Source organism: Corvus cornix, chromosome 2 (assembly GCF_000738735.6).
Source record: "Corvus cornix cornix isolate S_Up_H32 chromosome 2, ASM73873v5, whole genome shotgun sequence".
NCBI lineage: Eukaryota > Metazoa > Chordata > Aves > Passeriformes > Corvidae > Corvus > Corvus cornix.
The window spans coordinates 83,450,144-83,472,094 of NC_046333.1; the positions used below are offsets into that span (position 1 = coordinate 83,450,144).

Here is a 21,951-nt window from a genome sequence, read left to right on the forward strand (position 1 = left end):
TATAAGTATTTCAACTAGTAAACCACGGAGCACTTCGCTGCTATGGCAGGCTAGCGCTAACGCAGAGTCCTGCGGGATGCTGCGGCGCGGGCAGCTAGAGACGGGCACAGCCCGCCCGTCCCGACTAAACGCTGCTCAGCCGCCCCTGTCCGCGCCCCGGGGCGGGTCCGCCACAGGATGCGCAGGTGTGCGCGGCGGTGCCCGCCCGGCCCCGGCAGCGGGGGCGCGTCCCGCACCGCGGGGAGAGCGCCCATCCCCGCCGCGCCGCACCGCGCCGCAGCGCGCAGCTCGCGTCCCGAACCGACGCTCCTCACACCGCCAAAGTTTCAGCCGCCGGCGTGCGGGGCCGACCCCCCCACGCCCGTCTTGCCCCGCTTTATCTCCCGACAGCCGCTCGCCGTCCCCGGAGCGCGGCCGCGGCGGGGCCCTGAGGCAGGAGCGGGCTCCCCCCCGCCCCGCACACCCTCCGGCGGCGGCAGGGGCGGGCAGGGCCGCGGCACTGCCGCCCCCCGGCGGGCACAGAGTCCCCTCCCCGCGCCGCGCCCTGCCCGCACCCGCGGCGCCGAGGGAGGCGGGGAGCGAGGCAGGGAGCGCCCCGTCCTGCCCCGCCGCCCCCGGGGACGGGGGCGCACGGCCGCCATGTGAGAGCAGCGGGGCCCGCGGCGGAGCCCGTCCCCGGGGCGGCGGGGCCGGACCGCCTGTGGCCGCCGCGCCGCGCTGCGGGCTCGGCAGGTCTGCGGAGGCGAGCGGGGCAGCAACAAGCCGCCGCCGGCCGCCCGCCCGCGGCCCCGCCATGGGGGCCGGGCGCGGGGCGAGGCTCGCCGCCCCGAGCCGCCGCCGGGGCTGAGCGCGGCGTCAGCGCAGGTACGGACGGCGGGAGGCAGGCAGGGAGGGAGGCGTCGCGCCGGGCCACGGAGGAGGCGGCCGGGCTGGGGAAGGGGCTGGCCCGGCTCCCGCCCAGCCCCACCGGGAGAGGATCGGGCGGCGCTGCCCGGCCCTCCGGAAAGTTTGGGCGGGCAGCGCGGAGCCCCCGGGTCCCCGCGGCGGCCGGGCCGGGCCGGGCCGGGTAGCGCTGCCGGGCGGGCGGAGCGCGGTGCCCCGCGGTGGCACCGCCGAGGGCCGGGGAGGCGGGCGGGCAGAGAGAGAGGCTTTTGAATGGCTTTGGGAAGCGGTACCGCGGAGGTGGGGTCGTGCCGGCAGGCTGCAGCGGCAGTGCTTGAGTGGCCGGAGTAGTGTACGTATTTTGGTTTGGGGTTTTTTTTCCGATTTGGCGTGCAGTGTTTCAGGGAGAGGAGCCGGGAGCGCTGTTAACTCCTGGAGGATGTGTGTTAAATGAGCCTCGGCTGCGGAAACTCGGAGCGGCTCTCCCTTGCCTGTCGAACACGGGCGAGGAAGAGGAGGTTTTGCGTGCTGGTTTGGGTAGTTCGGAAGGCAGGTAGTTTGCTCGCTTTAGTGTGCTTGGTTTTAGTTGTCTGCAACAGAAACGTGCTCACTGGTAGGTATTTAAACAAAACCCCAACTAGCGTACTTCAGACTGAATAAGAGGTTAATGAAAATCATCGTGTGTATATGTAGTGAATAGCACTCAACTGGGTAATTTCTATTCCGCACCCTGCTGGATTTTGGGGAGCTCCGTTTAATTCATCGGGCGTCCGTCCTCTTCACATGTTGTCATCTGAAAGTTAAAAATAACTCCCAAGTGCTCCGGGTTTTGCCTGCACCTGCCTCTGCAAACGCTGACTCCCCGGAGTTCTGCGTGGTGCTCTCTTGGAGACGAAGACGCCCGGTCCGTGTCCAGAGCCCTGCTATTTATAAGACTTGGCAGAGCGGGGGAGGAGGGATGCAGCAGCAGGCTGTTTGCCTTTTGCATAAACTACCGAGGCAGGTTGCACATTGTTTGAGATGTTGCATCGGTGGAGGCGAGGCGGGGTGCTGGGGGGAAGAAGTGCAGAAGCTGAAGTATTCCTAATCCTTCTTTTTCTAGGGATTGTGGATCTATGAAGTGCTTCCCTCCGATGTGAATGCAGTGTCCCCTGTGGGATGCAGTAGGTGATGCCCAGCTCTACTGCAATGGCAATTGGAGCTCTCTCTAGTTCTCTTCTCGTAACCTGCTGCCTCATGGTTGCCCTCTGTAGCTCCACCGTACCTGTACAAAAACTGGCCAAGGCTCAAGACAAACAGGAGATAAAGGCGAGCCAGGAAAAGAGGGATCACACATCTACAAGGGACAGCCAGACAGGTCCAGGGAAAATGAATGAGATCGGCAGGAGCGGGAGGGAGGAGGGTGGCAGGGACTGGAAGAGCAAAGGAAACAGGAACTACTCGAACAAGGAGTCTTGGACTAAGCAAAAGCAGGCTTGGAACAGCCAGGGGACAAGCAGTAAATCTGGGAGCATTCAAGTGCAGGAGCAAAGGGATGCTGCTCCTGAGGAACCTCAGGTGGCTGAAGATTCATCTCTCCCAGCATCTGTTGCGAGTGTCACTCCCGAGCCTCCAGAGGAGTACGCCTATCCGGACTACCGTGGGAAAGGCTGCGTGGACGAGAGCGGCTTCGTCTATGCCATCGGGGAGAAGTTTGCGCCGGGCCCTTCTGCCTGCCCCTGCCTCTGCACTGAGGAGGGCCCGCTATGTATCCAGCCCGAGTGCCCCAGGCTCCACCCTCGTTGCATCCATGTGGACACCACGCAGTGCTGCCCGCAGTGCAAGGAGAGGAAGAACTACTGCGAGTTCCGAGGGAAAACCTACCAGACCCTAGAGGAGTTCATGGTAAGGACTGAAGCCAAAAGTCATTTTGTGAATTCTTCTCTTGTTTAAAGTGGTATTATGTTCTTTAACTGCTTTCTCTGAGGGTGTTCTGGGTCTCCCCCTCCTCTTTTTCATTTTTGTGTTAATATTACTTCTGCAGTCCTGTAAAATATTCCCCTTAAACATGACCTTTCTTGCTCTATGATACTCTAACATTTTTGAATGAGGGTGCTGATCTTTATTAATTCCTTTGGTATTTACAGTAAAAAATGCTACTTGGAAGGATGCTACTCGGTGGTGTTATGGATTTTATGAAAAATTTCAGCAGTACATTTGTTTCCTTATTTAACTATTAACTGCTAAACTTCTGCCCTGCAGGGATCAAGCAGGGTTTTGTGGGCTGTCTTCTATTCCTAGTAATCACTCTGCGATGATCCCTTACTTTCTAACAGTTGTTTCTTTTTCCTTTTTAACTATTTAAGTGGTGCTGCCAAGGTTGCATAATGTTTGCTTTCTGAGAATGGGCCTTCTTTTTAATAACAGCGTGGTCTGCAGTCTAGGTTGGAGTGATACTTAAAGAAAGGACTTGAGAAGCTTTATGTTCAGGGAAATCCTTTTAGAGTAGGGTCTTTTTAAGCATTGTTGTGCAAAGTCATTATCATTGAAAATGCAAGATGTTACAGTGCACTCAAAAGTTGTGGAGTTGGGCCCAGTTTTCTGGTTGTTTACCTTGTCTTTTTCCATTTTGTATTTTATTGTGGCTGACCAGGCTCTAAGAATGACTTGTGAATTTGCTTGTGAAAGACTGGTAGATACAGAGCTGGTGCAAAACCCATTTCTGAATACGCCAGAGAGTTTCATGCTGAATATGTTGAGGGGAATATGAAATACAGTTCAAGGTTCTGGAAGCTGAGCCCCTCTCAGGATGGAGAAAAAGAAAATGTATTTGTGAATGCTGAAAGTAAGTTGCCTCATTTGCTGTCTGTGGTATTTGCATATTCCTGAAAACTTAACTTTGGTTCATAATGTCTTTCCATGTTCTTCAATTTAAGGGAAACTAAATAACGGAGCAGAACTACTTTCTCCATAATGAATAACAGTGTTGCCCTTTACCCTTTTTAGGCAGCGATGCGCAGAGCACTGGTGAATTGCATGGTACGGCAGAAAACTTGTATCATCCTCCTTTTTTCCATGTCACCCTCAAGGACTGCATTGAACTTCAGGGTGGCAGTTTTCTACTTAAGAGGGAGCAGCTGCCCTAACAGCAGCTAGTTGGTGTGACCTTTTCAGAGATGGCTTGTGAGATCCTTCCTTTCCCAGCGTACTTAATTCTTTGGGGATGGCCAAAAGATGAAGCTTCTCCACACCTTCTTCATAGCTCAGAGTTTTAAAGACTAATGAGTCTTAAAGAATTTTAAAGGCTCCTCCCTGCTCTTCATTCACACTCTTCTACAGAGTTCTATTTCCTAGCCTGTTTATGTAGTGGTGTTGTATTAATGGCTATAAAGCAAGCCTAAAATACTGTGTTAAATGTGTAGTGAGCGTAGAACCTTAATGTTCCCTGGTACATTTGAATATGGCTGGCAGCCTTGGTAAAAATGGAGTTTTGAACAGTGACATTTACAGAAATTTTCTGAAAAGATCTTGGCTATCGGATTTCTTTTCAACCCCATTCAGCTTTCGGCCCTTGTCTTCGTATCCTCCTCTAACAAAACTTCGGTTCCCTTACCGCCTTCTTTTACTCAGCTTTGGAAACACGAATGAGAAGGGATGTCTGCTCAGGACAAGCAAGTTATTGATGCAATTAGGCAGTGGAACTGCAGCCTGATTATTTTCCTATGTGAGAACCTTGTTTTTTAGTTGAGCTTCAGTGTTGGTTCCAATATTGTGAGCACAAGCTGTAAATGCAGCTGTTTGCCCAGGCCACGGCAATCAGTGGAGTTGTCTGGCAACACGAGGTGCAGATGTAGTCAGGTTGCTGCTGCTCAGTGGAAGCAATTGCAAAATGCAATTGCACACAGCTTCAAAGGTAATTTCGTGAGTTTAAAGTTGATGGTCTTAGAGAGGTTACTAATATGCTATCTCTTGATCAAGGTCAGGGAAGGAGTTGTAAATGGATAGCGGTGTGATTTTTCTCCGTGTCTGCACCTACTATTAGTGGCAAAGAGTGCCAGCCATCACTGAAGGAAGAAAAAGGTGACCTCCTAGAATTTAAGTGACATTATTTGCACAAACATTTATGTATAGATGTGTAATTATGTGTGCAAGTTTGTGAGTCTGCTTATATAAAATTCCTATGTGGCTTGGCATGGCAAAGAATTGCCCTGACTGAAGCCAGAAGCTGAGTGTGCCAGGGAATTTGAGGTTTCATGTGTTTCTTCTTTGATTTGCAGTCTGTTCTTCTTGTGTGTGCACGTATGCATGCATTTTTCTGTTTTCAAAAAGGACATGGATGTCAACACAAAACACAACTTGGGTGTAGGGAAAGGATAAGGTCTCATAAAGCTGTTTCCATCAGCACCACTCTGGTCCCCTGTGGGTTTTGTGAGGCAGAATAGCAGTGTGATCACAGCATCTATATGAGTGGAACTGGTAGCAAAACCTCTGTTTGGTGAAACGCAATGGGCATAAAGTTCTGCACTGAAGCTGGAGATTTCTAAAGCACATGGTCCAAATCTTTCAAGTAAAATTTGAAAATGAGGGCTGGCATAGAAAGTCTTACCAGAGCCATAAATTATCTTCAGAAGTGCAATGTTTTGGAAAAGATCTATATTTTTGAAAGTTGTTGCTTTGTGTCTTTTAGAATTTTCTTGCTACCATGAGGAAGCAAATAGGGGTTTTTTGTGGGTAAATTACTTGGAAATCTGGAAGTCAACAAGCCCAAAAGAGTTTTGAAAGAACTGAGGTACTTTGAAGACAGAGAGGAGTAAAAGCATGGCTGGTATGTTTATTGTCAGTGTAACCCCATTCATGTTCTCCTGAGTTGTGTAAGTGGCAAGAAAATATTAGTAAAAATTCCAGTGCAAAAGCAAGGAAGTTTGGGATTATGATTGTTTTGGGCATTTGTTTTTTAATTTAGGTGTTTTCAAGGCTCAAGGAACCGATTGTAGGTTGTATATATATTTTTAATTCAGCTTTTTTGTTGGTTTGGTTTAGATGTCTTTTTATTTTCTAATTAAAGTTTGACATGTGGAAGGGAGTAGGGGAAAGCCTCAAATTCCCTTGGACTACGAATGATTTGTCACTTCCTAATTATGAAAATTTGCACTAAGCTGTTGGATAAACCTACTAAGCTAGAGCTTTCTTCACACCCCACTAGTGGAAAACTTAGCGGTTTATACCATAGTGCATTTGCTCTTTTACAATGTCTGCAACTCCATTTGTACCTCTCCTCATAAACTTCCCTTTAGACAATTCTAAAGAAGTAGGTTTTTTTGCCATCTGCACTCTATTTTCTACAGGTTTTATGGCTGCATGGTGAATACACAAGACTTCTGTTGCCTCTTGTTGCCTTCCTGCAGTTTTTTCAGCGGCAGAACTGCTGCTGCTATCGAGTTAACAGCTTCATCTGTAGACCATGGAGACATGGTATCATTAGTCTTCAGAGAGAGGTTGATAGGTGATATTATTTCCAGTCCGGCCTGGTTATGTCAGAAGTGCTGAGTGTTGAGTGCTGCTGGGCTGGTCGTTTCCCACTGGAACAAGTGGGATGCTCCTTGTGTTGACTGCCACTAGGAACTGTGCAGCAGGGAGGGTGCTTGCATTGCGTGAGTAGAGAGGGGAAATGAAGGACCAAATGGGTCTTTTCATTCTGATTTATTTAGCTGCTGTTACATACACATGCTGTCTTACTGTCTCTCTCTCTCTCTCTAATGATGATTACATCTCCAAGTACTGAGCTGCCATTAAGTTGCGGAAAGTGGGGGTTTTCTACAGTTCCTGCTATATCCTGATCATCTATAAAAAGAATGCACTGTTTAGTCCAAAGATGAACAGATAATGGCTGACACTGATACCATTTTAGCAGCCACTGTGCTTTACTTACATGCCTGAAAAGATCTCTCTAGAAATAAGCTCGTGGGGACCTTCCTTATCACTGCTGCCATTACTCAGATTGGTGGGTTGTGCAGATGACCGTACTTACCAAGGGTGTAATGTAAGTATTCCCCTGAAATCCCATGATCTATGGCACTAGAAGTGTCTTCATTATGGCAGTATCACATTAACAGTGCACTCTGTTCATGAAAGATATAGTTTTCAGGTGTATGTGCTGTATAGGACAGAAATGTGTATTAAAACTCATAATTATTAGATAAGAATTAGATCAGCTTTATTTTTCAATCAATAGTATTTTCAGTGCTTCATCAAGTGACTTACTTTTCTGAGAATTTCAGCCTTTCTCAAATTTGGAAATCTAGCAAACCTATTTAATTAGAACATGCTTAAATTTTACAGAGGAGAGATTTTAGGAATAGCATCTGTGTGCTTGTCTTGTTTCCTGATTGCGATCAGATACTTTAGTTTTTACACCACTTCCAGTATTGAATGACACAGCTACTAAGCAGTGTCCTGGGCTAAGGAACCTCTGTTGTCGTAGCTACTGGTCTTATTGAACTTTTGATGGTTGGTGAATTTGCATCTTTTCCAAGTCATGGCAAAAAGTGTTAAAATCGATTGAAAGCTGTAGGTTTGGCTTGTTGATCCTGATCCTTGGAACTGAGTTCTGGTATCTTTGATCAAGTAGGATTACTTAAAAATAATATAAAAAAAAATGAGTCCTCCTTAAAAACTATGTTTTTATAATTTAGTAAGTATTGTTTCTGGATGTAACTCTAGAAGGAAGGAGTCTTATTGTTGACTTAATACTTAGGATCTCAGGTTTGCTGACACTCAAAACTTCACATGTGGTTCAAGTGATTACTTAAAATACCTGAGCCTTTCAACTCTGAGCACTGGATCAGGAACCTCCTCATCTGCTGACACTCCAGCTCTGGAAGTGAATGTGGCAGTTTAAAACCAATTACAGGACAAAGTTGTCCCAAAGTCTGTAACAAAGATCTGCTGCACTGGGCTGTCAGCCTCTGTGTAGGATTTTATAAACATACACTGTGGTGTTATGCTTGGTAGAGTGTAAAGCAAAGAGAAAACACAAAGTGAGTAGGTAGCAAAGGAAATCTGAAATAAATAATAGTAATAAAAGCAGAAAGCAACACAGCAAGAGACCCTATTTAGGCTTTCTAAGCAGAGGGGAGGGCGTGAAAGATGTGCATAAGCAAATAGCAGCTTTGGCAGGTGGGAAGGGAAGTAGCAAGGCATGAATGAGCATTTAGTTGGAGATGATGCTGTGCAAGCATCCACATGTTTGAACTTTGGAAGTGAGAAGGATGTGAGAGGCAAATAAGAAGAGAATGGATTTGAGGAAAAAATGTGATAGGCTGCCTAAAAAATAGGGAGAAGAAGCAGATGATCTGCAAGTCAGGCATCTGGGTGATTCTTCATAGCAAATAATTATTTTCTTTTTTAGATTTTATTTTTTTCTGCTCTTATTGGAGAAATGCAGAGGGGGTTGTCTGCATCAGCTAGAATCTGGAATGAAAAAGGGTGCATAAAAAGAACAACCTCCTCCTTAAGTAAACCAGTAATCTGCACAGATTATAGATTTAGAGGATCACTAATAACGTTCAGCTGCGTTTTCATCCTGTGTTCTGAGCATGGGTACCCATGTGGTTTTTTGGAGTGCAGCAATGAGATTTACAGTATGGCATTTGTTGCTCTTCACATCCTTGCTTCCCTCTATCTTGTGTGGTATGAGGATGTCAGCAGTGCAGTGTGATGCGCCTGGTCAGGAATGCTGAAGAGGACAGCTGGAATTGTATATGTGGGAACTGCAGACATTTCAAAGTCCATTTTTTACTAAAGAGAGTCTTGCTACTGTTTTGTTCAGAATTAATTTCTTTGAAGTAGGTCTTTCAAGTAACTATTTCATGGTATTCCTATTCTGTAAGAGTTCTTCAAAGCCAGTAACATTTCACTAGGTATAAAGGATTTCCGGTATTTTCCTTCACCCCTTTCTTTGAATTTCAACTTCCTTTCAGAAAGTTACAAGTATTAGAAGAGTGGTCCAAATACAGTTAACCTATGGGAAACACCTGAATTCAAAAGGATGTGGTTTTTTCCTGAATTCTCTTTGAAAAATATAGTTTTCAATAAAATTTAACTTCCTGCTATCACAATACTTTCAAACCTGAAAAAATTGATAAGGTTTTCCATTAAATGAAGCTTCTAACTTCATTTAGCAAAACTTTTCTTCTTAAAATAGAATATTTTTCTCCAAAGTATATTTTGAACCTCTAATAGAACTAAACCAGATTATGAACTTAATTTTCAGGAAGTTCATTAGAGATTCAATAAGGTAATTGTTGTTTTATTTGTATTAAAAGTCTTCACTGTTCTTGTTTTCAACATCCCTCTGACTTTCCCATTTGCTGTGTAGGTACAGAGAAGAACCTGCTTGTTTTGGGGTTTTTTCCTGCTGTAGTTCTGTAATTTTGCAGGAGCCCAGTCTTGCTCTCTGCATTATTTAGGCCACAAAACCCGTTTGTTTTAGAGTGGGGAGGAAAAAGATGTGAAGGAAAGAACATTGCAGATGAGAAGGTGGGCATTGCACACTCCAGGAGTGCATTAAGTGAAGGAGTTAAAGGGTGACTGGGTTTGTGTTTCAGGTTTCTCCGTGTGAAAGGTGTCGCTGTGAAGGCAATGGTGAAGTGCTGTGCACGGTCTCAGCCTGTCCCCAGACCGAGTGTGTGGATCCAGTGTATGAGCCCGACCAGTGCTGTCCCATCTGCAAAAATGGTGAGTGATGGCTGCAAAAGTAGGAGGAGGCCTCTGTCGGAGAGATCCATGTTTGTGGATACAAATATTGCTGCTAGCAAGAATTTTTCTTGCTTCTTCCCAGTCCCGTGAGATACTTTTCTCTCTCACGGAAGATACTTGTAGAGTTCTATAAACTATGAACACCTGCGACCTTGCAAACCTTTGTTTATGGTACAGTAGAAAAATATTTTGACAATGGATGTTTAGGATTTTAGCCAATCACCCCAAGGGGTGGCTGATCCTTTGACCAATTAGACTATGAAGAAAAAAGTCTATAAAAGAGTTTGTAAAATAATTAAATAAATCAATCTTGCTGCACAGTTCTTGCCTGCTGGATCTCTCTTCTCCTCCCTACCACTGCGGGATACTGTGACACATATTGTTCTGTTCTGGTTTTGAAAAATAATTCAGATATTTTTCTTTTTCCTCGAGTGGAGATGGAGAAGAGTTTTGTGTGGATGGTGTAATCCTGTTGTGAGGAAACAGATCTCCCTTGACTGGGATGGACTCAGTTATGATCTATGGGGATTTTTGTTACCCAAGAGACAATTAAGATGTTAATACCAGCTGTTCATGTATCTCTTGGATATAAAATTTGCATGAACTCATTGTGGCTGTGTTTTATGTAGGCACAAAAATGGAACTCAGACTCTTCATGTTATCCACCTTTCAACATGAACAGGGAAAGCTACTTTTGTTCTCCATTCATATTTGTTTCCCTTTCAGATATTCTTCTCCTTTTTTTGGTTTGGTTTTTTTTCTTAAGGCAAATCAAATGTACCTTATTGAGCTCATCTAATTTTCATAACTAAATGAATTAAACTCCGAAGTTTAATTGAATATTTTTCATAACTAAATTAGACAGAAAGTCTCTCTACTCCCAGCAAGGGCTTGCATTAGATCAAAGTCTTAGTCTATTTAGAGGAAAAAAATTACATGACATACTAGCTCTTCACTTATATAGAAGAAATGATAATTTATTAATAGAAATGAAAGCTGAAAAATCTCAAATGAAATTATATTTAAAATTAAAAAGGACATTTAGAAATACTCAGATAATGTGCAGACATCCATTATTTCTCTTGAATAGGTAGGTTTCATTACATTAGCTAAAACAAACTGATTAAAATTGTGGAAAAGTTGGGGGAGGAGTGAACGTACAGCATATGGTTTCCGCAAATTCAATAGTAGATGATAAGGGATTCTTAATTGCATTGGAGGAGTTTCATTTGTATGGATATAAAAGTAATTGCTTCACATCCCTTAATTGGTTGTTACAACCCTGAAGGAATTTGTTCTTGGCTGTACAGCTTAAGGGCACTCTTGTTTCTGGAGATGAGGACAGGCATTTTTTGAGGCATTTAGGGACAGTTCCTGAGAAAGTCTGAATTTGGAAGCTGGTGATATCATAGCTAGCTAGTCAGAAGGATCCTTTAGCACTTGTTTGATGGCAAGAATGTTGCTGGCGTTGTATGTGACATGCTACAGTTCCCCAGGTCGAAGTGACTTTAGCTGGCAAAAGGTCTGTTTCCAGTATCAGGGATGGAGTTATAAGCAGAATACGTCAAGACGCTGTAGTCTTTCCTACTGAATTTGTCCAGTTATCTTAACAGTGTTTGGAGCTGGATGGACTTTCCATCAGCACACATTCTCCCACAAGCAGCAACATAAAGCACAGTAGTGGCAGTCTCCCAGTGATGGCTCTCTTTTGGCTTAAGGTGGTGTAGCAGTGCAGGGCTTGGCTTGGCTGTGTTACAATCCTGTTTAAACCCAGAAGAGTAAAGAAAATTATGTCTCGGGAAGAACTTAGAAGGTTCAAAATATACCCCAAAACGAGATTAAAACCAAATGAAGTTAGATGTTGGTGCCAAAAAATTGATGTGTTGTATTTAATAATAAAAGAGGCAAAGAGAAAGAAAGAGAAAAGAAAGAAAAAGAAGTGTGGGTGGGGGAACAGGGAGAGGTGACAGGGGTTAAGGTGGAAGCATATCACCCATCTGAGGGTCCCAACGACGTCTCATTGCTCCCCTCAATCTGGTCTGATGGTGGTGAGGGTCCCCCGTCGCCACCGTGGCCACCACATGCTACACCATGCCGCGAACGCCGAAGAGTGCAGAATCCCGTGGATTAATGTACACTTTGGGCCAGGTGGGAATGCCCACATCTCCCTTGCAGGGGCTGGCTTGACACTGTCCCCTGCAACACTGAGGGTCTGTTGCATCATCTCTGGGGCTCTGGTGCAGGGTCTGGGGACCCCTTTGAGGGGGGCCCCTGTGATGGGCCATGTCACCCCCTTCTGCTGTGGATAAGCTTCCTCCCCCCTGGTGAGGACCCCTCAGCTGGGCTCCTCTGCACAGTAGAGGATGGGCAGTCACTGTGCCTCTGACAAGAGGCTTTTCCCAGATACCCAAAGTCTCTCCTCCCTCCACCCCCCCAACAGGTGGAGGGTCTGATCAAGCCTGGCAGCTGATAGCCCTGGGGCTGTGGTCTCCACCTTTGGAGGTGTTAAGCCTGTGCTCCATGAATGTCCCCAGCCCTGAGTTGCTACTTTATCTTCATCAGCAAGCGGTGTAAGGCCTCAGTCAGGGCCCCATCCAGGGTTCGGCAGTCTTCACTACAGCTTTTGTAATACAGCTTTAAAAATCCTTCATGAAAATGTTTAAGTCATAAACTGTAATATTTCAGTCTCTGACAGGCTGTTCACATAGATTCCTTGACACTTTTTCCAGAAATGAGGAAAAGTTACCAAAAATTGTACATGAAACATACCTTTTGTTGTGAGGAAGCTGCCTTTTCTCAGAGCTGTTAAACCTGCTTGACTTCTGCCAGCAAGAAAAGGATGGTCTTGTCCTCAGCCTCTGAATCCCTAATATTACTTGCATATTTCTCCCGTATAACCATGAGCTGGCATCTCTGACCCAGTTTCAGACCAAGGTGACCACAGCTGCCTGTTTCTAGTGAGCTGTACTGTCACTTCTCTGCATGTCAGAGAACCAACAGTGGCTTTCCTTGTTAGCTTTTAGATGAAGAAGAAAACCATTAGCAATAACAAGAAGACCAAGATAGCTCAGAAGCAGCTTAACTTCTCTGGTTCAGCAGCTTCAGTATAATATCACAAAAAAACTTCTGAGGAAACGTCTCCATCTGGGGAGTGCATTTAAAAAAATAAAGGACTTAGAGCTTATTTTAAAGTGTGGTACATGTGCAGTTCTCTAGGAACTTCAGTGAATTGCGGAATGTTTTTAATTAGATTGGAGCAAAAACCTACTGAGCAGGAAAACCTAGCCTGCCTCATCCTCTCATTTTCAAGCCTGCTGGAACAAATGTGCTGTGAATGTGAGTTGAAGAAACAATCATCATGTTGTGCTTCAGGGTTGATTGTTACAGCGATGACATCAGTGACATCATGTTAGTGACACAAAAGAGCTCTGGGAGATGTACAGGGAGCTCAGCCATATAACCTGAACGGTGGGAAAGTTGGAACCACAGAAAGGATCCTAGTGAGGTAACTGCTGTCATGATCTGCAGTAGAGCAAGAAGGGCTGGGAGGTGACGTTTGGGTTCACTACATTTACTAGCATTTTTGTGTTAAAAATGCACACAATCAAACTGATTTCTCTCCTTTTCCTGACACTTCTTAACATACAACACCTTCCCAACTTGCCTGGTCTGCAGATTGCTAGCAGTGACCCGACAGTGAGAACTGAGCAACTACCTCTCACTGGTAAGAATATGCACAAATGCCCAGTTAAGAAGCCTGTGATTGTTAGAAATTAATGAATTCACTGTCTTGACAGGTGTGAGACACTGCACCTTATCTCTTGTGGGAAGGAGGGTATGTAGCTGACCTCTCTGACCTATTTTCACAAAATTGCTGGCAACCCTTACGAGGAGGGGTGGATGTGTAACTGCACGTAGGGCTTACACAACTGTGCACGTGTAGGTGCAGACTTGCTTTGAATGTAAGAAGTGGTAAATGGAAGACTTGTGGAATTAAAGAATAGTTGTATGTGTAGTATTTAATAATCTATATCGCATCCTGACTTTCAAAAAGAAGCCTGGATACTTCCATAGCTGAAGATATTATTTCCTCCTTTGTGGGCAGGGACAGCAAGGTGCTTTAAAAGAACATTTACTCTGAAAAGTAGCATATAGAAGGGACAAAAGATAACACCTCACTGAGAAGATCTTGGGGTTATGGGAATTTTTCTGCTTTTTATGTCTCAAGTCACTGTAACTGTGGGAGCTGTTTTGTGTTTATAAATGCCCTGAAAGGAAACAGGGTGAGGACAGAGTGGGATGGAGAAGAGGCTTCCTTCCCATGTGGATTGACACATTGAGTTCCATGCTTTTGCTAAACATCAGCACCAGCCACAAGAAAAAACATCCAGAAAGTTTAATCTGATTTCAGAAAGTTGCTTTAGCTAACAGGTGCCTAGTTCAGACCTCCATCCTGCTTTACAGTATTAGCATTGTGGTTACTTTTGCAGAAGCCATCCCTGTTCACAGTGATCTCAATAACCTCAGATTCAGGTACAGTCACTTCTACAGTTTGTGCAGAGTTAAGGGTAGAGATAATGGGCATACGATTGCCCTTACATTGAGAAAAGGTGGGGTACTTGTCACTGATGCATTTGGTGCTGTGGAAAGGGGTGGGGGGTAAGACTGGTAGTGAATTATCTTGCTCTAGATTGAATTGCCTTGGTTGTGTGTTCTGCTGCTATTCCCAGCATTAGAGCCCTAATAGGCATACACAGCTGAAGTCTGTCTGTTTTGCCTGAAGCCTGCAGCCATGGAGCAGCCGATGGAGTCAAGGGTGGCCCCACTCCTGCCAGTGCCTTTGCAGGAAGATGAGATTAAACCTGTAACCCACGTGGAGCCTGAGGGGGAGTTGCGGTTGCTAGACCAAAAAACGTTTTGATCTAAGGTCCCCAAGAGATTTTTATTTCATTATATGGCTGAAAGATTGCCCCAGATAAAATGAAGCGGATCCTGTTGTCTTCCTATCATTTATCTATCTCTGTGTCAGTGTAGTTTCTCTGTCTACAGCAGGAAGAACTGAGCTTCTCCTTTCGGCAAAGGCTCATAGCTGTACAGTCAAAAATAAAAACATTGATGCCTGGAGGATCAAGTCTGTTCTCAGGGCTGTAACATTTGCAGAAGATGTCTATTCTTACTGGCTGTGCACTAGGGAGACTTTACTCTGATTGCAGTCATTTCAGGTACATTGGGTGGAATGAGTCAGGACCTTACTTGGTATTTGTATTCATAGTTATGGTTGAAATACATGCATCATTTGGTTGAAATGATTGCTGCTAGTGAAGTGCAGGCCTAATGTGCTGTGGCTGGGGAGGGTGAGTGGTGATGGTTTTGTATCTCTGTGCTGTGAGGTTGACTCGCTGAAACTTGCTTTAGGACCTTTGTGTACAGTTGCAGGATTTAGGCCCAAGGTGACCGGAGACTGCTGCTGAATGGCAAGTGGGACCTCCATCTGTGAGAAGGGGCTCTCAAGGGAGCAAAACCCTGGTCATGGCTGGCAGAGCTGCTGTCCCCTTTTGCTACCGTTCATACAACAGGAATTTGTCTCACTTCAGGACTCAAATCTGTTAAAAAATGGTGCTGGTTGATGCAGTACTGTTGCCCCTGTCATCCCTCTAAAAATCCAGGTGGAGAGAGGGCTTGGAGAGTGGTTGGGCTGAGAGGCCTGTCTGGCCATAAGAAAGAGGAAGATGTTTATTCTGGGCTGATAAAGGGAAGCTGCACCTTGGCAGCTCTCACGTGAGCTGGCTGTTTGCTCTTCCCTGAAGCCCAAGCTTAGCTCAAGTACCATGGAGAATCTGAACTGTAAAATTTCATGTCCTTCTGCAGTGTGTTTAAATAAAATATGATATGGCCCTGACCATAAATACCTTAATCTCAGCAATGAAGGAAGTATCATCATGCTGCTGTCCAGGTAGAGGTCAAGGCAGGACTATCACAAACATCAGGAGTGTCACACTGTAAAATTTAAGTAAGCAGTGCCTTTGATTGTCCTCTCTTCCTCTTTCTATTGCCACTTTAAATACTTTTTCAGTCATGCTTTGGCACCTGATTTATATATAGCAAATGAGATCCAGAAGTTTTAAAGCCAGAGTGGTTGCTTCACTCTGCATTTTAAGGAGGGGATCAAATCAGATGGTCAAGGTGGTCTCTTCTAGATGTAAAATGTAGGTACCATAAAATGATTGTAAATTCTAGTTGATAAGATTGAAACAGTATTCCATTTATTTAAAAAATGAAATGTACATTAAAAAGTAATAACCGAATGAACAAGAAATCTTTTCAAACTATTCCCAGTTCCACCCACATAGTATGCACCAATGTGATTTGCTCCCTTCTAATGTGTTTACTTCAGGCATTTGAATGCTTGTGTATGCAGGGTAACATTTGCTCCATGTTTCTGTGCACATAAGTCGCTTAGCAAAAACTTCTGCATAGACTCTCCACTTTAGTAGACTGTATTTCACAAAATGATTTTTAATGTGGGACTCTTAACCAAGAAATATTAATGTTCTAGGGGGGATGAATGTTTCAGGGAGAAAAACACCATTAAAATTGCACGAACAGCTGTATGTGATTAAAATTGCCTAGAGATTATGCAGGTAGATTGAGAAACTGTAGCAGATATTTTGGCAGCCATGTATTGAAAACAACAGACGTGCTTCTTTTTGTCTGCATTGGGCATTGAAAGTGGCTTCCAAATCTGGTAGGTGAAGCTGGTAAACTAGTTGCAGTAGTTTTTATTTTTTGTTTCTGCTGTTGATGAAGTTGAGAATAAGTTTGGTCTATATTGTCTTAATTCAAGGAATTCCTTTAAACTCCTTTAATCTCTCTGCTCACTTTCTCTCTCTACTGTGGGAAAGTTGGTGGCTCCATAAGCCATGTGTGCTTCCTGGGCAGAAATCACAGAATTTTATTCTTGTGCCATTTTTTCCACTTAGATCCAAAGCTGCTTAAATGCACATGGATCAGCACTGCAGAGTGGGCTGAGCAAAACCTTCTGCCACAACCATACAGGCCTTGTTGTTTCCAGCTCACATCCATGTGCGTGCACGCATGCACGCGGATATGTGATCCACTGTTGGCATTGTTCCTGTTCAGCTGGCTAAGCAGTGGTAGGTGCTGTTATCTCCTCTAAGGGTGTTTCTTTAGCATACAAGTTATGTTGGCTTCCAGGGTATACAATTATTTTCCTAACTATAGAAACCCATCAGAGGATGAAAAGGATCTGTCTGAAGACATGGCAAAAGTACCCAGTTATACTAAGCCTAGGTCAGTTACAAGGATAAATCAGTTTATATAGTGTATCTGTTGCAAATAAATATTGTGTGCATTTTTTTTGCACCCAGAGGCCAAAATGCTCTCAGTTGGGAGTTCTGCTGTCAAGAGGCAGCTGTAACTGCCCCCGAGTATATAATGTCCCATCATTTTGTTCAGACACATGAGGATAATCCGAAATTTTACTAGCCTTGGTATTTAAAGTGGTACTTTATACTTAAGTAGAAGGATGTAGAAAAGCCTATTAAGCTATAAAAGCAGTGTATCCTATAAGGTTTTCAGAACTCACTTTGCAATATTTTTTCATTGTAGGCTGCTACAGTGAGTCTAAAAAGCATTCAGCAGTCAGTTTTTTGCCTCTTACCGGATACTGCAGGCTTAAGTCATATATCAAAGCTAAATTCTGCTGTATCAGTCTACTTTCATGGCAGCTACTTGCAGGGATTGTCATTTTACTGTAGGTTGAAGCAAAAGTCAATTATGATGTGCCCCAAACTGTTGTTTAGTGGTGATACTCCCAGGTGAGTGTGGGAAACAAGCCACCAGTTCCTCATGGTGGTCAGAACTTCCATGTGTCACAGCTACCTGGCTTCTTAAAGGGTGTTTTGTGTCAGCCTCAGGAGCAGAAAAATGAAAAGGCTTACTTGTGCTGATAGAAAAAGAACAAACACTGAAATCCTGGGATGGGAAGAGAAAATAATTTTCTAGCAACTTTCATGTGTCTGATGTACCTTATAGTGTTTGTGATGGCAGTTTCATGTATCTGTCATCCTGTGTAGTTCTGGATGCTGGTTAGGGTTCAGACAGGAAAGTGCCTTCATGACAATAGCCATAAGAAATTAGAGTAAGGAGTGGGCTATTGCTTGATTTGTCTTTACTGACACTTTCCCTGTTACACAGAGCTGCATTTGGGCATTTGCTTGGTTTCTACAGAACAGCTAGCTCATGCTCCCCAAAATGAAGTCACCAATTGCTTTGGGGTTTTGTTTGCCTGTTTATTTTGTATTTTTAAGTTCTTCATATAAGAATTTTCTGAGTTTATATTGCAGTTTTATTTACACACACACAGATAGGTAAGATGTGAAAAGAAAAAATTAGATCCCCGATCTCACCTTGTGGCCCACTCCTGTTCTGTACACTGCCCCCAGTGCTATTCCTTTGCTGTTCAAAGAAAACAAACATTAAGGGAGTTGCTTTTTATCCTACATCCAGTATGTCTTTATATGCTGTTCCTTAGAGAAAATATTCCCAGTGTTAATTCTGCTCCTCCATTCTGGTATTGGATGTCTGTTTTAATTTTGTATGTGTCTCTAGCTGAAATTGTGGCAAACATTTGGAGGGCATGTAGGATTCCAAGGTCTGAAATACTTGTGTGCATCTTGCTGTATCCTACATCGTTGGAATAATATTTCCTATGAGTAGAACACAAAACTATTTGATTAAATTGTGAGCTCTTAGATTCTGAAACCCTGTCTTGGCCCAGACTGAGTTACTATCATTTAATTCATTATCCAGCATTAGCTGAGCTACTGTCACTGTCCATGTGAGCTCTTAGTTGTGTTCTTTGCAGATAATCCTGCTTGTAAATACAAGCTGTTTACTAGCTAGGTGCTACAGTAGTAGGTCTGCATGGCTGATTAGTATTTTGTGGTGTGATCAAAAGGAGCAATGAAGAACGATACACACCTTGTGCATTTTACTTTACGTTCTTTTGCATTTTTTCATTGCTATTTCATTATGTTCAGTGAGGCATCCAAGAGTTTGCTCGGCTTTGAGGGGAAATGGAGGCTTATATTAAAGTGCTGTGGCATGTTAGTATATCTTTCTCATATAAGAACACTCTCCCTCTGATGATAAATGATAAAATCAAAATCTCCTTTACTTCTAAGTGCAGTGTAATTTTCTTTGCTTATTTTTTCATAGGAAGTTGAGGTTTAGGCATTAAGGAAGATGTGAATTGATCCAAGTGACTTACTGGTTGATGGAAACGAGGAATTAGCTGGTTTCATTAAATTTGATTTCCTTACCACTTTCCTTTTCTGTGGTTGAGCTTTGCAATGGCAATGGCCTTTCCACGCAGTGCAGGATTGCTAATGCCAGGTTTGTCTTAGCTGAACATAACTCCTCTTGCTTTTCAGTCTGTTGTTGGTCTTACCATGAGCATGACAGCAGTCTCAGAAGTTTTCTTCTAGTCCTGCTTAAACTGTATTTGTAAATGAACTCAAAATCTGATCAAGAACAGGAAAACCTGTTTCCTTTCCTGACATGAGTTTGACCAGGGGCTGACTTGGACACCTCTGCCAGTGTTTGGAAAGGGGTTTTGAAGGAAAAGGAATGATAAGTTCTTAGGGAAAAGGCTAAAAGCTTCTGTTATTTTTTATTAATGTTTGTAAAATTGCGGTGCTTGTTTTTCTTGTTGCTCTAAGTAGCATCTTACTGTTTCAAACTTCTGCACTGGGGATCCCCCCTGCGCTGTGTGCTCTGAGAGTCCTGAATTAGATCCCTGGCGATTACCTTTGCCCAGCAGGTCAAACATCTTTATCAGCTGGAGACTTAAGTACTTTCCTAATTTAAAACCTTGATCTTTAAGGTGGAAGGAGCTTTTACTTTGTGAATGTTTGGATTGCTTCCATAGGGGTAATTAACCATACAGTTTTGTTTCCTTGAGCATGTGCAGCTGTAGAGGAGCAGTGATTAAAAAAAAAACAAAACAACAAAAAAACCCCACAAAAACAAAAAAAAACCCCAAAACTAAAAAAGAAAATAACACACTTTAAGTAATTCCTTACCTTCACCAACACAGCTACCATAATGATTAGCATTTCAAAGCTGATAGGCAATCAAAAACTTTGATTGCTGTTTTCATTTAGGAAAACTGTATTTTTTTTTTTTTTTCTGCCTACACTAGTGCTTGTTAAATTTTCATTAGAGGAATGACTTTCTACTGGTAAACATCACTTTTTTCTAAATGCCCTGTTCTTTTGCTGAGTCTTCAGCTCTGTTTGCTTAATTCTGTGCTGCTAGCCCTTGGATAGGGGCCCATTAAAAAACTGCATGCATAAATTCTACTTACCTTACAGTCTTGTAGATGATGAGTTTTTCTCCTCCTGCATCATTTCTTCTCACTATTGCACACTGGTTACTGACCACCTTTCTGTGAAGCACTTGCAAGCAGCAAGTCACACATAATTTTTATTACCCATGGAAAAGATAACTGTATCTTCACTGTGTGCTCACCCAACGAGTTATTTAATTTTTTTTTGCTTTTTAAGTGGAATTGATCAGATGGGGCAGTGGCAAGAAGAAAAGAACAAGCAATGCATTGTAACAGGATTCAAAACACTGTTTGGTGAATAGCATTGAATAAAGAAGATCCATATCCAAACAATTGCTTTTGGGCCTCCTGTGTTTCAAATACTTGCAGCGTTATCTCCTTTCTCAGAAGTAGTTTCACTGAAGTGTGATGTTTATTCCTTTTTCCAGAAAAAGTGATGTTGTTGCTTGTTATGCTCCAAAAACAGTTCCCATTCCTTTCTGATAGTATGATGTCAGACCTTCTCAAACATTCTGAATTCAAAAGGGAAATCACAGGTTAAGCTGGACAGTTTGGGGGGAGATATGCAAATAATGAGTCCTGTTAAAGACAGAAAAGAAAGAAGGAGTAGTGACCATGAATAATATCTTACAGAGCCAAGCAACGAGGCAGCACAATAGCAAATGAAATTCGGCAAAACCATGTTAAGTAGTGAAAGAATTTTTTGGGGTATTTTGATGACCTTTTTTTAAGATTTCTGCCAAGTGGTTTTATTTGCATATCTGTGAAATCTGTCAGGCTTCATTAAGAAAGGCTTGCATTTATTAAAAGTACGCTATTATTTAAAGACTGGTTCCTCCCACCTGGTTTGTATAATGTGTGTTTGCTGAGCACTCAGCAAGAAGAGCTTGCAGAAGTACAGAGAAGAGCAGCAGGAAAGCTGAATATTCCCTTGTGAGAACAGATAAGGTCTCTAGTAGTGATAGCACATGAATTAAAAATCATGTGATAAAGTGTGGTACCAGGGGAGAGGGATAGCACCAATGAAAATCTTCCCTGTGATCACAAGTCAAGGGAGAAGCAAGAAAACCAAAGGCATTGTGCATAAGGTCTTTAAAGCACCATGTGATTAACCCATGAACTCACTGCAGAAGATAGTGCTGAAACACAGTTTCCTAGGATTAGAATAAAGATGTTGTCTTTGATAGAAGGAATAAAAGTACCTTAACCTAGCTGCAGTGAAACTGCCTGGGGTGACATGCTGTAGAGCCTCCCAGAAACCTCATTTTCACATGAACAGAAAGGTAACATTGTTTTCTACTGTCCACATCTTACAATTCCCTTTTGATGCCTTAGGTTTTAACTTCTTTATTTTTCAAATTCTGTACTGCTTGGTGTGTAACTCTGAAGTTTCTTGTAGCCTGTTAATTTCTGCTCTCTCATGCTAGGTAGACATAACAAAGCCTTTCCGGCCCTGCTTTCCAAGGACCCCAAGACTGTCCTAGGCCAAAAGTATAAACCAAAGAGCCTCTAAGGGGGAGCAAGCTGAGGGGAAAACTGAAGCTTTAATTGGAGAGTTAACCCTGATATGCAAATGAACCAAACCTATAAAAAAGTGAAGGACTTGTGACCTGGGGTCCATCTTGGGGTCCATTTTTGAGAATACCTTCAGAGTCCCCAGGGGGTACCTTTGAAGGCCTTTTAAATAAATACCTCTTTTGATCCTTTACTCCTGTCTAGTCTCTGTTTCTAGGAGGCCTCTTAAGGCATCACTTTTTGAACTACTTGTTTTTAGAGTACTTTGCAGAAAAAGAATTGGGCTATCTTGACTTCAGCCCAGCCAAACCCATCCTGGATGGGTACTTCCATGTTAAGGCAAGAAGACAGACCTAGTGAAGGGATGTTAAAACAGCAGCAATCCTTTTCCCACACAACCCTTGCGCAACCCTGGTGTTGCGTGCTGGGCCACAGTAGCACCTTAC

At 43.6% G+C, this 21,951-nt stretch overlaps 1 protein-coding gene across 3 annotated transcripts in view; it reads left to right on the plus strand.

The window, feature by feature from the left end:
- Positions 1-785: 785 nt before the first annotated feature.
- The window catches only part of VWC2 (von Willebrand factor C domain containing 2), a 57,460-nt gene continuing 36,294 nt past the window's right edge, over positions 786-21,951 (plus strand). The window contains exons 1-3 of one of the 3 annotated variants that reach the window (XM_039549864.1): positions 786-864; positions 1,985-2,766; positions 9,468-9,597. In XM_039549864.1, coding sequence (XP_039405798.1) covers positions 2,053-2,766; positions 9,468-9,597 — 844 coding nt within the window. In that variant the 5' untranslated portion in view covers positions 786-864; positions 1,985-2,052. Of the gene's footprint in view, positions 865-1,139; positions 1,235-1,540; positions 1,787-1,984; positions 2,767-9,467; positions 9,598-21,951 lie in introns of those variants that run through there. The other 2 variants (XM_019282610.3, XM_010393952.4) reach the window with 2 other exon arrangements.